This window comes from Myxocyprinus asiaticus, chromosome 16 (assembly GCF_019703515.2).
Source record: "Myxocyprinus asiaticus isolate MX2 ecotype Aquarium Trade chromosome 16, UBuf_Myxa_2, whole genome shotgun sequence".
Classification (NCBI taxonomy): domain Eukaryota; kingdom Metazoa; phylum Chordata; class Actinopteri; order Cypriniformes; family Catostomidae; genus Myxocyprinus; species Myxocyprinus asiaticus.
Genome location: NC_059359.1, coordinates 18,784,509 through 18,799,673, shown reverse-complemented (window position 1 = coordinate 18,799,673; position 15,165 = coordinate 18,784,509). Strand labels below are relative to the sequence as shown.

Below are 15,165 nucleotides of genomic sequence, written 5' to 3'. Positions count from 1 at the left end.
TGGTCCTCGTGGTGGCGCAGTTACTCACCTCAATCTGGGTGGCAGAGGACAAGTCTCAGTTGCCTCTGCTTCTGAGACAGCCAATCTGCGCATTTTATCACGTGGCTTGCTGTGCATGACACCGTGGAGACTCACAGCATGTGGAGGCTCATGCTACTCTCGCGATCCACACACAACTTACCACGCGCCACATTGAGATCGAGAACCACTTAATCGCAACCATGAGGAGGTTACCCCATGTGACTCTACCCTCCCTAGCAACCGGGCCAATTTGGTTGCTTAGGAGACCTGGCTGGAGTCACTCAGCACACCCTGAATTTGAACTCGCGACTCCAGGGGTGGTAGTCAGCAGCAGTACTCGCTAAGCTTCCCACAAATTCTGTTTTGAATGCAATTTGCATGACGCAATTCACAAAATTGCAGATCGGTTTTGCAGCAGGCTACCTCAATCTGGCATACTTGCTGGGACTTTACAGCTTTGCTCCACCATTGTGATCCAGGCATCTGAATCAGCTCTTTAAAATACGGAAAGGTCAATCCTCTAAACTGCGCATCTGGATATATGCTCGGTTACAACACTCTTCTCCATAATTTGATCATCATTTGATGAACTACTGCTTCCATGATAACAAAAAAATTTACACAAACATCTCTTTAAAATGAAATTCCATTTACAGTACCACCTGCTTTCCCGTAGCATGGGGTTAGTTGCAGCAGGCAAATAGCGCTGAGTTTTGTGAATAAGTCGCAATATATAAAAAGCCTAATTTGCATAGAAAGGAGCCAGTTTTGCAATGAAAAGAATGACATGTGCTTAATTTAAATACAGCACAGTGCTATTTTAACACATATAGCTTGGTTGAACTGGATAGCAAGTGGTTACTGAATAAGATGCAGGTTTTAGCACTGACACATTGTGCACAAAACTGTTTTGTGATTAACGTTTTTATTGATTCATCTATTAAATATGAACAGCAGAACATATATATACAGAATCAATATTTAACCCTCACTATCCCCCCCCCCAATCCCCCAACCGACCCACAACAACACCCCAGTGGTCACATAATTATAGACACACAACAAAAAAATAAAATAAATACAATTTTAAAAAAGAAATAAAGAAATAAACTAATCACACACATCCCTTACACCTCTCTCTCCACTGTCCCTCCCCAAGAGCCCTCCAAAAAACACAGATATCTGCCCCACTTCTTCACAAACAGGTCTAGCCTCCCCAGTCTTCTGGATAGCCCCTCCTCAAGAGCTGCCACTCTGGCCATCTCTGAACACCACTCCTGAAATGGGGGCACTCCAGCCGACTTCCAACTCCTTAAAATGATCTGTCTGGCAATCATAATACTAGTTAGGACCCAGTTTTTCACATGCTTATTCTCCAAATTAATGACTGCCCCATCTCCTAAGATACAGAGTCTGGGGCAAAATCAAATTTGAGAGGCCAAAACCTCGCACATATAATTCTGAATCCTCAACCAAAACTCTTGAATCTTAACACATCCCCAAAAGACATGGGTTATGTCTCTGTTGGGCCTCATGTATTCAGATAGAAGACAAAGGCAGGCCTAACACAAAACCTAAACTCGTAAAACCTAACTCAGGCCCACATACCAAGTCATAAATTTTACTGATAAAAATCACGCCAAAATCAAACAAAGGGAGTCCAAAACAGACTACAAATCCCATGAAGCCTTGCTCACTAAAGGATCGAACTCTCAACTCCTATTGGATGAGGCACACGACAGAACGCACCTCAACCATGACATTATCAGGAGTAGAAATACCTCTGAAATGCTTCCGGGATTTGCTTCCAGCAACTTTGCTCGCCGTGTGTAGACGCAGCTCATCGCTGCTCTCAGGTGTAGCCTCGTGGCACAAGGAAGTAACGGCCGACTTGAAACTGTGGCCATACAATCTCCGTCTCGCTGGACGAGTTGAGATTACTCTGTGTTCCACCGAACACTCTAACGGATCCGAAGGAGACCACCGAGCAATCCACATCTTCATCCGTTTGCCTGCAGAAGTGAAGAGATAAAAGATTTGTCTTCCATCTTCAGTCAAGTTGACGTCGCTGATTTCTCCACCAACCTGCCGAGAATCAGCAGCCATACCGCCCGCCGACAGAGCGAGGAAATGGCCTCCCGTCATCACCCGAGCCTCGAGGAACCGAGTCTGAGTTAAAGGACGGATGAACACACATTCTGCATCCTCATACGATTCATGTAAGAGGTTTACGTCTGGGCAGAGATAGAATATTATAGTGTGTTATTCTTGTGTATCAAGGTTATTGCTTGTACAGTTTACGGATCATTGCGATTAATACTCAGGGTATTAATTATCACGAATTTGATTTGCTGTATTGTAGTCCAACCACATTGGACTGTTGTGCATTTCCGCCATCGTGGGTGAGACAGGCAAACTGAGTTTATCCATTAAAGAATCAAAGACCGCTGGACGGTTTACGAGCCGTCCATCGCGTCTCTGAGTGATAAACTAACAGCTGCTTTCTCTCCCATGATCGCAAAACTTTGGGGCTTTGGGGCCATCACTTCTCTCTCTCTCGTACTAACCACAAGCGTGCGACCCCTCACAAACATTCTTGCACACATTTTTGGCTAGTAGATAGCTTCGTGATAAAGCTCAGCTTTGTCCCTAAGCTACCATTGACTGGTTTCCTTCCGCCCACATTCGCGGCCATATTCTCTGGCTGGAAGTCTCGCGTGACATATTGTCCACGAGAGTCGACATTTTGTGCACGTCCCTCCTTACACACACACAAACACACACACACACTCTCTCACACACACACACACCCTCATGTGTTATAGGATTATTTTGGTTTCCATATCTAATCATATCACTGTTTAGTTTGTAGTTGTATGTCGGAAGTTTATTGACTGCATTGTATTAATTATTAATTGATATTACTGCATAAATAAACTTTGTTATATTACAAAGAGAAGTGTTTTGGTTTGTTTTGCATACACCCGTGTCATGCTGACGGGATGTCAATGCTCGGATTCAAGCCTTCATTCATTGTTTTTTTTCCGAAAATCGATATTCTTCGGATGTCGATTTTCCTAAGAAAACAATCTAATAATGAGACTATATTTTATACTATCTGGTTATTAGTCCCTGATTCCAGGGTGGTGCCCCGTCAATATTGATCCTTGTTAATATTCTATTGATTTTTGACAATTGATAATTATCTTTGATGATTGTTGAATCTGAATGATCAATAAGCTAGTGTTAATTTTAATTAATGTTTCATCGATGTTAACAATTAACGATTATCTTTGATAATTGTTGATTTAAAGGATTAGAAAAAGCTAACATTGATTCTCATCAATGTTCTATTGATTTTAATAATTAATAATTATCTTTGATGATTATTAATTATTGCTAACAACCAAACCCGCTCCTAAACATAGCGCACTACATTTACTGGAGCCCCATATGAGGTTTTAATGAGTTAGATTCAATTAATTAATTTAAATATTAATTAATAACTAAAGAATTATTATAATTATTAATTATTTCTGATAGTAACACTGATCTAAACAACCAGTAAAGCCCTACATCTCTATCTTCTGATTGACATCGCCAGCAGGTGGGTGTGTCTTTAAGACCAACCCTATGCAATCTAGAGGGGGTCCAATAGACTCTATGTAAAATCTTAAATTGCATAAGGCGAACCCTTGCATCTCTAGATGCAGATTTGACATTTTTTTAGAATCCTAACCCACACTCTCTCCTCCAATACCAAGTTTAGATCTTTCTCCCATAATCTCTTCAGAGAAGTTGAAGTTCCATCCCCCAGACTCTAAATTAGCAGGGAGTAATACACCGATGCCTCATGACCTTTTCCAAAAGCAGTAATCACCACTCCCAGAGTGTCTGCCGCTTTAGGGGGGTGTAAATCACTCCCAAAACAGTACAGAGCAGGTGGCGCAGCTGTAAATACTTATAGAACTGAGATCTAGAAATCCCAAAAAGTTGAACCAAATTTTGAAAGGATCTCCACACTCCATTCTCATTTAGGTCACCGAATGTAGCAACCCCCCTCCCATTCCACTCTAACCAGTAAAAAGGGGACTTGTTGATGCATAATTTAGGGTTCAGCCATATGCTCGAGGCAACATTTAAAAAAATGTCAGAATTAAACAGTCTGGACACTTTTGTCCATACCGAGTGCAAATGCGGGATAATGAGATGTAACTTAACCTCTCCGATTAATTTGATTGAAAGGCTCTGCAATTGTGAAATAGGGGCAAGAACTTCCTGTTCTATACAGAACCAGGGAGGGGCTCTCTCAGGTGGAAGCGACCAATGAGTCAAATGTCTAAGACTGAATGCATAATAATAAAATAAAATCTTGGGTAGGCCTAGCACACCTTTGTCAATCGGCCTATGTAACTTATTGAAATGTAATTTGGGATGCTTATCATTCCAAATGAAGGACTTCGCTATGCTATAAAATTGCTTGAAATAAGAGAGGGGGACATCTACAGGGAGAGACTGCAGCAAGTAATTGAATTTTGGAATACAATTCATTTTAATAACATAAACTTTCCCAATCATAGATAAATGTAATGAAGCCCACCTGTCCACATCGTTCGAAAACCGTTTTTTTTAGGGGTCAAAATTAAATCACACAATTTTGCTGGGAATAAAATGCCCAAATACATAATGCCCTGTTTGGGCCACTGAAAAGCGCCTGGCTGGAAAGCCATTACTGGGCAGTACGCTGTCAGAGCCAAAGCTTCGGATTTAGACCAACTGACTCTATATCCTGAAAACTTAGAAAGGAATTAATAATTCTGTGGAGGCAAGGCATAGATCTAGAAGGGTCAGAGACAAATAATAAAATATAATCTGCGTAAAGCAAAAGTTTATGCGCCAATCAGACTGATCCGGGCTTGCGTCATGGTTGGCGGAAGCTTTCCATTCTTTAATGATTCCGTATAAACTTCTAACAAAAGTGGAGCCAATTCTGTAGCATAAGAACTAAAAAATTTAGTGGCAAAACCATTTGGCCCCGGAGCTTTGCTTGAAGGCAAGGCCTTAATTACCTCGTCAAGCTCCTCCAAGGTTATTTCAGAATCAAGAGAATTTTTTTGCTCAGTCGTCAGTTTAGGGAGTTCTAATGGTTCCACAAATTTTCTAATATCTTCATCAGTAGATGAAGACATGGAACTATAGAGATATAATTCTTTAAAAGCATTATTAATATCAATGGCTGAGGTAAATATTTCACCACCAGCAGATTTCACTGAGGGAATGGTAGAAAAAGACTTTCTCTGTTTTATATATCTTGCCAGAAGCTTCCCTGCTTTGTCACCCGACTCAAAGTATGACTGTCTTGCCCTGAATAGCCAAAACTCCACTTTCTGCGATAAAATAGTATCAATCGGGTCAATTCTCTGAGGCCATCAGACAACATTCGGCGCTTCAGCTCTGCCTCGGCACTTTTAATATTCCCATCCAACTCCACGAGTTCACGTGCTTTGGATGTTTTGGTGAATGAGGCATACTGTATGATCCGACCCCTAAGAACCACTTTAAGTGCCTAAAAGAACGAACAGATTCTTCCACAACTGTCCCGAAGCAGTGTTATTCCACAAAACAAGCTCCAGCCGCTAGGTGGAACCAGCACAAAAAGAAACAATACAGGCATCCCGGTTCCTCGGTTGATCAAGTGTGTATTGAGTGAGTCAAATTCATTCGAAGGCCACATAAAAAAAATAGATAAATACACCATGACTTACTCAGTCCATCAACTCTATAAAAGACATCATCTTTGTGAGCATGTAGATATATTGCAGTTATCCATAGTGTCCATTCTCAATATGGCCGGGAACTTCAGTGTAAAAGCGATCTTCCGTCAATGCAAAAGTTTCCTGAAGGAGAAGTGTCATGCCACAAAACAAACTCCAGCCACTAGGCAGAGCCAACACAAAAAGAAACAAAAATGGCACCCATCTTCCTTAGACAGTCGAGTCACTGAACATCGAGTCAGTCCACTTATAAGAGAAACACGCAATAATTTACTCACCCATAGATTCTATAAAAGCCAGTGCCTGCTTGGGGCATAAAAATTCTCAGTTTGGCCGGAAACATCAATGCAAAAGCGATCTTCCATTGATGTAAGAGTTTCTTACATTCCTTGAACCAATCACGTTTCTCTCTTGTCGAATTCGCAAAGTCCGGGAACAAGAAAATGTTGCGATTCTTCCGAGAAAGTTTTCCTTTGCTCCTCACCTGGCACAACACAAGATCTTTATCGGATGATCTCCGAAATCTGGCCAGAATTGATCGGGGCCTCTCTCCCTCAGCAGATCTGTGAGCAGGGACTCTGTGAGCTCGCTCGATTTCCAGCTTATGGCCTGTTATATCGAGCAGACTCGGGAAGAGCTCGTCCAGGAATTTCACCATATCTCTGTCCACTGCATGCTCAGGAATTCCAACAATCCGAATATTGTTCCTTCGATTCCTATTTTCGAGATCTTCCAATTTTTCCAATATGTGTTCCAAGTCTGTTTTGGATGTGGGCGGATTAGCGGATAATTCCCTTTCCGATGACTCCATATAATCGATCCGTTTCTCAACATCTGCCACTCTTGTGACCAATTCAGAGAATTTTGTTTCCATCGCCATAATCGATCGACGTATTACAGCGAGATCCTCCAAGTCAGCAACAACCTTCGTCAGCATCACCAAGATGTTGGACAGTTGACGCTGGATTTCTTCTCCCGACGCGCATTCCAACTCGAGTCCCTGGCTTGCAGGGCCGTCAGAGGTTTCAGCTTGAGCAAGTAAGTGTCTTTTAATGCCTCCAGAATCTGAGGATTTTGACGTCTTTCCCACATTTACCTCAAAGAGCAAATATGTAACTGGGTGTATCGAATCTCACCGGATTATAACATGAAAATAATTAAAACACTAGCAAAGTGCGCAGAGCTCGCTGTTCACACATATGCTCCTCTCATGGCATCACCGAGAACCCACAAAACTGTTTTGTGAATTTGCTCAAGTGTTCCCATGCCTCAAAAAGAGCTTGGCAGGCCTGCTTTCACCACACTCATACAACCTTGAAAGCTTCAGGGCTTCAATATGTTTTCTGATAAATGTTCATAGATGTCAAAGGGACAAGAATCCCCCTTACAATGCCACCCAATATGACATCTGAAAACAGAGATATAGCGGTGGCATATCAATGAGTCCAATAGCAAAGTTTTTTATTGTCCCATATAAAGCAGTTAGCCTATATGGCAAATGTATATGTATATATATATATATATATATATATATATATATATATATATATATATATATATATATATATATATATATATATATGGTGAAATTCATCTCAAAGACCTGCAATGATAATGATGTCACAGAAACTCTTAACACAAAAGTCACTGGAATTATATAGTAAGTGACAATACTATATTGGTGACACAATTTATGATTGTGCATAGTCACCCGCAATCTAATACAACAGCTTGTATTTCCTATCTGCTTCAGTAAATGATATACATACGCTCTAATATTTCCAGGTTAGGGGTCAAACGTGATGTCTTACCTCTCAGTGGTGGGGTCCGAGCAGTTTAAAGGGTATTTGAGCTCAATAATGGTCCCGTCTTTATCCTGTAGAACTCCATGATCTGCAGTGTAGTATTCCACAAGCTCGGCCAACGTTGCAAACTTTTCCCCACCGTACAGGTCATAATAATCTCCTGTGTTCTGAATCCTGATGTGTGTGATCATATCCCCCACTCTGAGAGAAAGAGTAAGAGAGAGAAAGGGAGATTGAGGATGCATCATGCCAAGTAGCATTAAACTATTACTATTTATTGAATGATGTTACTGTTCTTTGCATGTGCAAGAGATGAAAAGGAAGAGATGAACTGAACATGCCAACTCAAAATAATTAATCCAGAACCCTATAAATAAACAATCAGAGTGAATTAGGATTTTCAGAGGCAAAATCCAAAACTACTGAAGCATTGACATCAAGACTAAATGTCAAGGAAATGGAGGCATAGTAACTTCACGAAGTGTGTAGAAACAATATGTGTGTAGTAATTGCTGGATCTGAATTCTTATTCGGAAGGGACAGATTACAATATACAAGATAATGAATATTTGGATCAATCCTGTTTTCCTTGGGCTTGAAGTATGAGATTTTTAATTTAAATTGTTCCATAAAACTTAAAAATTTGAATGCCAGCAAGCTGTGTGATTTGGAACAAAGAAATATCATGCATAAACTGAATTTATCAAAAGTGATTTTACTCTGAATTCGAATGTTACTAATATCAGTTTAATTATTTTTTTGTAAATAAAATGTTTTATTGATTCAAAAATACACAACAGAGAAAACACAACACATACACAACAAATCAACATTTAACATTTAACCCCCACAAATATCCCTCCCTAATCACCAACCCCACCCTAACCCCCAGTGAACACCTCTGTGGTCACATATAATAATACACACACTCAAAAAAATTTAAATATATAATAAACATACATAATTAAACTAGAATTCTCTCTCCCCCTCCCCGAGAGTCCCCCAAAAACACTAAATAATTACCCGATTTCCTGACAAACACGTCCCCAAACCCCTGCCTTCTATTTGCCACCTCCTCGTAAGCTGCCTCCCTCCCCATCTCCGCACACCACTCCGGAAATCACTTCCAACCCCTTAAAATAATATGTCTGCCAATCACGATACTGGTCAGAACCCAATTTTTTATATGTTTCTCCCCCAAATTTATGACCGCCCCATCGCCCAAAATACAAAGCCTGGGGCAAAGTCAAATTCGAGTGCCCAAAACGTCACACAAACAACTCTGAAACTTCAACCAAAATGATTGGATTTTAACACCCCCCCAAAAGACATGGGTTGTGTTTCCAACTTCTGATTAGCATTGCCAGCAGGTGGGTGTGTCTTTAAGACCAAGCCTATACAATCTAGAGGGGGTACAATAGAATCTATGTAAAATCTTGAATTGCATAAGGCAAACCCTTGCATCTCTAGATGCAGACTTGAAATTTTTTAGATCCTAGCACACAGTCCCCTCCTCCAATACCAAATTTAAATCTAATTAGCAGGGAGTAATACACTGATGCCTCATGACCTTTTCCAAAAGCAGTAATCACCTCTCCCAGAGTATCTGTCGCTTTGGGGGGGCGGGTGTGCTACTCCCAAAAACAATAAAGAGCAGGTGGCGCAGCTGTAAATACCTATAAAACTGAGATCTGGGAATCCCAAAATGCTGAACCAAATTCTCAAAAGATCTCAACACTACACTCTCATACAGGTCACCAAGTGTAGTAACCCCTCTCACAATCCACTCTGTCCAGCAGAAAGGGGACTTATTAATATATAATTTAGGGTTCATCCATATGCTTGAGGCAACATTTAAATAAATGTCAGAATTAAACACTCTGGGCACTTTTGTCAATACCAAGTGCAAATGCAAGATAACGGGGTGTAACTTAACTTCTCAGATTAGTTTAATAGAAAGGTTTTGCAATGGCAAAATAGGGGCAAGAACTTCCTATTCAATACAAAACCAGGGAGGGGCTCTCTCAAGTGGAAGTGACCAATGAGCCAAATGTCTGAGACCGAATGCATAATAATAAAACAAAATCTTGGGTAGGCCTAGCCCACCTTTGTCAATCAGCCTATGTAACTTATTAAAATGCAATCTAGGACGCTTACCATTCCAAATGAGGGACTTTGCTATGCTATCAAATTGCTTAAAATAAGAGAAGGGGACATCTACAGGGAGAGATTGTAGCAGGTAGTTGAATTTTGGAATACAATTCATTTTAATAACATTAACCTTCCCAATCATAGATTCATGTAATGAAGCCCACCTGCCCACTTCACTCGAAAACCTTTTTATTAAGGGGTCAAAATTAACTCTAACTAAATCAGACAAATTTGCTGGGAATAAAATGCCCAAATACTTAATGCCCTCTTTGGGCCACTGGAAGACGCCCGGCTGAAAAGCAGTTACTGGGCAGTACGCTGTCAGAGGCAAAGCTTCGTATTTAGACCAATTTACTCTGTATCACGAGAACTTAGAAAAGGAATTAATAATTCTATGGAGGCAAGGCATAGATCTAGTGGGGTCAGAGACGAATAATAAAATATAATCTGTGTAAAGCAAAAGCTTATGCGCCACACCTCCCGCCATCACCCCTGGAAAATAATCCTCCCTTCTTATCACGGCTGCTAATGGTTCTATACAAAAATCTGTAAAACAGAATTACACAACAGAAGATAATCTATAAAACAAACTCCAGCCAATAAGTGTAAACACAAAAAAAAGGTGTAGATTCATCCATTTAAATGTCTCGAAGGTGTGTACCTCCACAAAACAAGCTCCAGCCGCTAGCAGAACCAGCAAAAAAAAAAAAAAAAAAAATGAAAAAAATTTAAAAAAAACGGGCCGTTCAGTTCTTCGGGCAGTCAAACTCACTCCAATGTCCTGCAAGAAATATTCCACAAAACCAACTCCAGCCAACAGGAGGCATAAGGACCCAAAACCAGCAGATTCATCCACAAGCTGTCCCGAAGAAACGATACTACACAAAACAAACTCCAGCCGCTAGGCGTAACCAGCACAAAAAGAAATGAAAAAGATGCCCAGCTTCCTCGGACATTCAAGAGAATGTTCAGTGAGTCAGGTCCACTAGGCGGCAACATGAAAATCACCAAATGGCTTACTCACGCCATTGTCTTTATGTAGGATAATGCTTGCTGTGGGCATGTAAATTCTCTATGGCCATCCTTAGTATCTATTCTCAGTTTGGCCGGAAACATCAGAGCAAAAGCGACCTTCCGTTGATGTAAGAGATTCTTGCATTCCTTGAATCGATTACGTTTCACTCTTGTCGAATTCGCAAAGTCTGAGAACAAGAAAATGTTGTGGTTCTTCCAAGAAAGACTTCCTTTACTCCTTGCCTCGTGTAACACAAGATCTTTATCGGATGATCTCAGAAATTTGGCCAGCATTGATCTCCCTCCATGGATCTCCGAGCCGGGACCATGTGAGCTCGCTCCATTTCCAGCTTATGGCCTGTTATGTCAAGCAGACTCGGGAAGAGCCTGTATAGATATTTTACCACATCTCGGCCTTCCTTATGCTTAGGAATTCCAACAATTCTGACATTGTTTCTTCTATTCCGGTTCTTCAAATCCTCCAGTTTTTCCCAAACGCATTCCAAATCCACCTTGGTCGCTAGCGGATTAGCAGCTAATTCCCTCTCCGATGACTCCAGATAATAGATCCGTTTCTCGACGTCCCCCATTCCTGTAACCAACTCAGAGAATTTCCTCTCCATGAAAGTGATCAATCTACGTATTACAGCAAGATCCTCCAAGTCTGCAACAACCTTCGTCAGCATTGCCGACACATTCATCAATTCACGCCGGATTTCTTTCAGTTCACCGTCCGAATTGAGTCCAGGGCTTTCGGCCTGCCGCTGAGGGGAATCAGCTTGAGCATGTAAGTGTCTTTTAATGTCTCCAGAGCCCGAGGATTTTGAATTCTTTGACATATTGTCTTCATAGAACAGTTATGGAACAGGGTGTATCGAATCTTACCGGTTTAAGACATTTAGTATTAAAACTAGCAAAGTGCGCAGAGTTCACACGTCCACTCATCGCATGGCGTCATGTGACTCCCACATCAGTTTAATTCTTGTGACTTTTAACAAACTAATACATGAATACTTAGACTGTCTGTATTCATTATAATTATGTCATAATTGTTGTTAATGTTGTAATTTTTTTCAAAATAAGGGTATAATACACTGCAAATGAGGCAACAAATAAAAAGGGGGACATAGGACAATACAAAAGCAAATTATTTGCAGATATCAAAAATAACCAAAGAGGTACAGTCATTTCTATTTGTATAACCACAATTATGAATAAACTGAACAGCAATTCTGCAAGTTGAGACAAGAAATTTCTGATTTTAAGCAAAATGCTTGAAAATACTCTACACATGTTTATCCTGCCATTGACTTAATAGGAGCATAATAGGAGCATACTTAACAAAATAGAATAGAATAATTAAAAATGTCGATATGATACAACTGTCAGAAACGTTTGCTTATAGCACTTAATGTGCCACTTTTCAATTCATAACCTTTATCTTTGCCCTATTGCAAAAAAAAAAAAAAAATCTATTAATCGGTTTGATGGAGAGTAGCATGTGTAGTGGGATTTCCATTGAAACACACAAGATGCTCTGGAACATTTTCAAAACATACTGGGATAACATGGATCATCAGGTTTTGCACAAACTTGTGGAGTCCATGCCAGCTCGAGTGCATGCTGTCATTAAAGCATAAAGGGACATGCCAAGTACTAAAAAAAATCTGAAATTCATGTTACTTTTTCAATTCAACTTTTCCCTCCAATTGTTATGTTGGTAACATAATGTGTAATGAAAACAAACTGTGTTACATAAGAAAAATGCACAATAGAAGGCAGGCTTTTGAACCCTATTATAGATGTTTTCCAACGAATTGTAGAACTAAACGCAGTCAGACAAATCAGAGAAACAAAGTACAGTTTCATACCAGACAAATACAGCTAAATCTAAACTTCTTTTTTTTTTCATTGTCTTTGATAATTGGTGCAGGTAGAAATGGAAAATAATCTTAGAAAGTAAATACTGTAAGTCTTTATCTAAGCCGTAGTTATGAAGGACATCTCTGTATCACCCAATCAGAGCTCTTCCGTCAGCAGACACAATCTTTTTCACAATCAATATTCTACCTATAAACGACATAGGCCTACAGCATGGCTAAGGAAGAAAATTAGTCAGTTCAGCAGCATTTTCCAATATAATGATGGTCTCATATAATTTGATCACACCAATAGTGCTGTACCTAACAGAGAGGGAGAAATCGCCCACATTCTTCTTGCTGGGTCGGGCCAAAAAGCTGCCATGGACACCTCGTGTCTTCAAAACGGTCTCTGCTTCTATACCAGACAGATCTCTGTGGAACCACCTGTACAACATACAAACATATGTATATTAGTGTCAGACACACTAGAGGTGGAAATAAAATAGACCCTTACAAAATGGTTCCACATACACACGTGTGGTATAACACACTGGAAGATAGAAAAGAACTATCAACTAAATTCACGTTGTAGTGAATAACAAAATGTCAAACCAAGTGGTGTTTATTTTAACCATTGATAGATTTTAAAGCAAAGTTTACTCACAAAAAGAAATAGGTTTTAGAATATAAATGGTTATGTTTAATGATAAAACAATAGACATACTGTTTACAATTAAGACAAAAGAAATTTGGACACTTTCTGGTTTTCAAACTTAGTGGGACATGTCCATACAGTAGTTAATGTGATGAACTACACCACTGGTTACTCTAGGACACCTGTGTGAGGATAAATTAAAAATGACTTTTTTTTAAAAAATGCAATGAAATTCTAACATTTTTAGAAGTGGCTTAAGTGTCCAGTTAACTTTTTAATTGGTCATTGTACATTTAAAAACATATCCAAATACCTACCTACTGGCAAAATCTACAGTGCTATTCAGCACTTATTTAAAGCAAATGGGCACTTGTGCAAATTAATTCTTTAATGTTGTCATGTCTGGGATCATGTACTGTAGCTGTACTTTCATAAGCACATGCAAAAACAAGCACACACTCTATAAACAATTGCTCTTTACGCTTTGCAGTAAAGGCCTAGTTCGCGCTTAACCACCATGTGTATTTGCAGAAATGCACACACACAAGTGCAGCCAGGCAACATACACCTTGCACATTTGCAGTGGCACATAAGAATAACAGTAAAACAAGTGAAACTTAAATTAAATAAAAATCCTCTTAAAAACACACACAGGCCTATTGCAAAACACACAGATGACAGTTTGCAGTAGACAACATAGGAAAAGCAAAACTAAAAAGGGGAAGATGAGGAATAAGTGCGTGAAGTTCACAGCAGCCTGTCTCAACTTACCGAACCATCTTCCTTTTTCAAATGTTCCTCTTCCAGTCAAAGAAAAAAAAGAAAAAAAGAATGTAGTGAAATTAATTTTTTAATAGATATGAAACAGGCAGAAACATTAATCCAGAACTGTAATGTGCAGTATCCACCCCTTAGTCTGTCTCTTTGTATACTGTCACTGTCATACGTCTGTTCTCATCCTCAACGCTTTTACACCCCTCCCCTCATTTGCCTTTCTCTCTCTCTCTTCTTCTAAAACCTGTGCAGTAACATGCCTCGAAAGAACCAACCTCGAACCATAATCATTTACCCTCTTCCCAGCTTCATACCTACCCTGCCCTCTGTTCTTCTCTTTCTCTCTCGAAACATAAACAGTCTTTGCGGCGCTTTGAAGAGCAGGTTCTCCTGTCAGTATATATAAGCCTTTACCCCTGCGATGTCCCTCCCTTTCTCACTCAGTCTCTCTCACTCTCTCAAGCGCTGTCACACTCCTTCCTTCCTTTTTGTGGCTTTTTCATAAAAGAGTGAAAGCAACACAGTAAGAGAGGTAGAAAAAAAGATACAGATAATTCAGATACAAGCACTCATCTAGCATGTGTGTTCCACTACATATACTGAAGTACCTGTTAACATCATCAGGTAAACAACCAGCTTACCATCATAGTGCCTTATAAACTCAGACAGTGGCACACCAAACACTAATAGAGGAACTGCAGGCTTTACATAATAATAATGACAACAATGGAAAATGAATATCCCTCTCACAGCCTCCTGCTTCTGCCCTTACCACCATCTGCTTCCTTGATCAACTTTTACTAATACGGTATCTTTTTTTAATCTTTACTAATATCTCTCTTCCTCGCCAGCTGATTTCACAGGTTGCATGTCATTGAGTCTGACAGTTAAAGTCCATAGTATAAGTGTTGCATACTTCCCTATTTCCAGAACCTTAGCCTTACCCCTAAAAAACTTTTTGCAATTTGAAAAAGAAGTTAACAAATAACAGTATATGCTAATGATGATGTCTCCATGTAAAAAAAAAAAAAAAAAAACAGTGCCATCAAATTTTTGAAGTTTAACACCAAAACTGATTAAATTTAGCATGTTTAAAAAAAACTATTACC

At 39.7% G+C, this 15,165-nt stretch overlaps 1 protein-coding gene across 5 annotated transcripts in view; it reads right to left on the bottom strand.

The window, feature by feature from the left end:
* LOC127453922 (tyrosine-protein phosphatase non-receptor type 6-like) overlaps positions 1-14,913 on the bottom strand; it is a 46,517-nt gene extending 31,604 nt beyond the window's left edge. For 2 of the 5 annotated variants that reach the window (XR_007899474.1, XM_051720704.1), the window contains exons 1-4: positions 14,375-14,513; positions 14,054-14,082; positions 12,949-13,071; positions 7,607-7,801 (exon numbers count right to left, since the gene is read on the bottom strand). Coding sequence is in view for 4 of the 5 variants with exons in the window: in XM_051720704.1 (XP_051576664.1) it covers positions 7,607-7,801; positions 12,949-13,071; positions 14,054-14,061 (326 nt within the window). In the remaining variant the exon portion in view is untranslated. Of the gene's footprint in view, positions 1-7,606; positions 7,802-12,948; positions 13,083-14,053; positions 14,083-14,370; positions 14,514-14,828 lie in introns of those variants that run through there. The other 3 variants (XM_051720706.1, XM_051720705.1, XM_051720703.1) reach the window with 3 other exon arrangements.
* Positions 14,914-15,165: the final 252 nt, after the last annotated feature.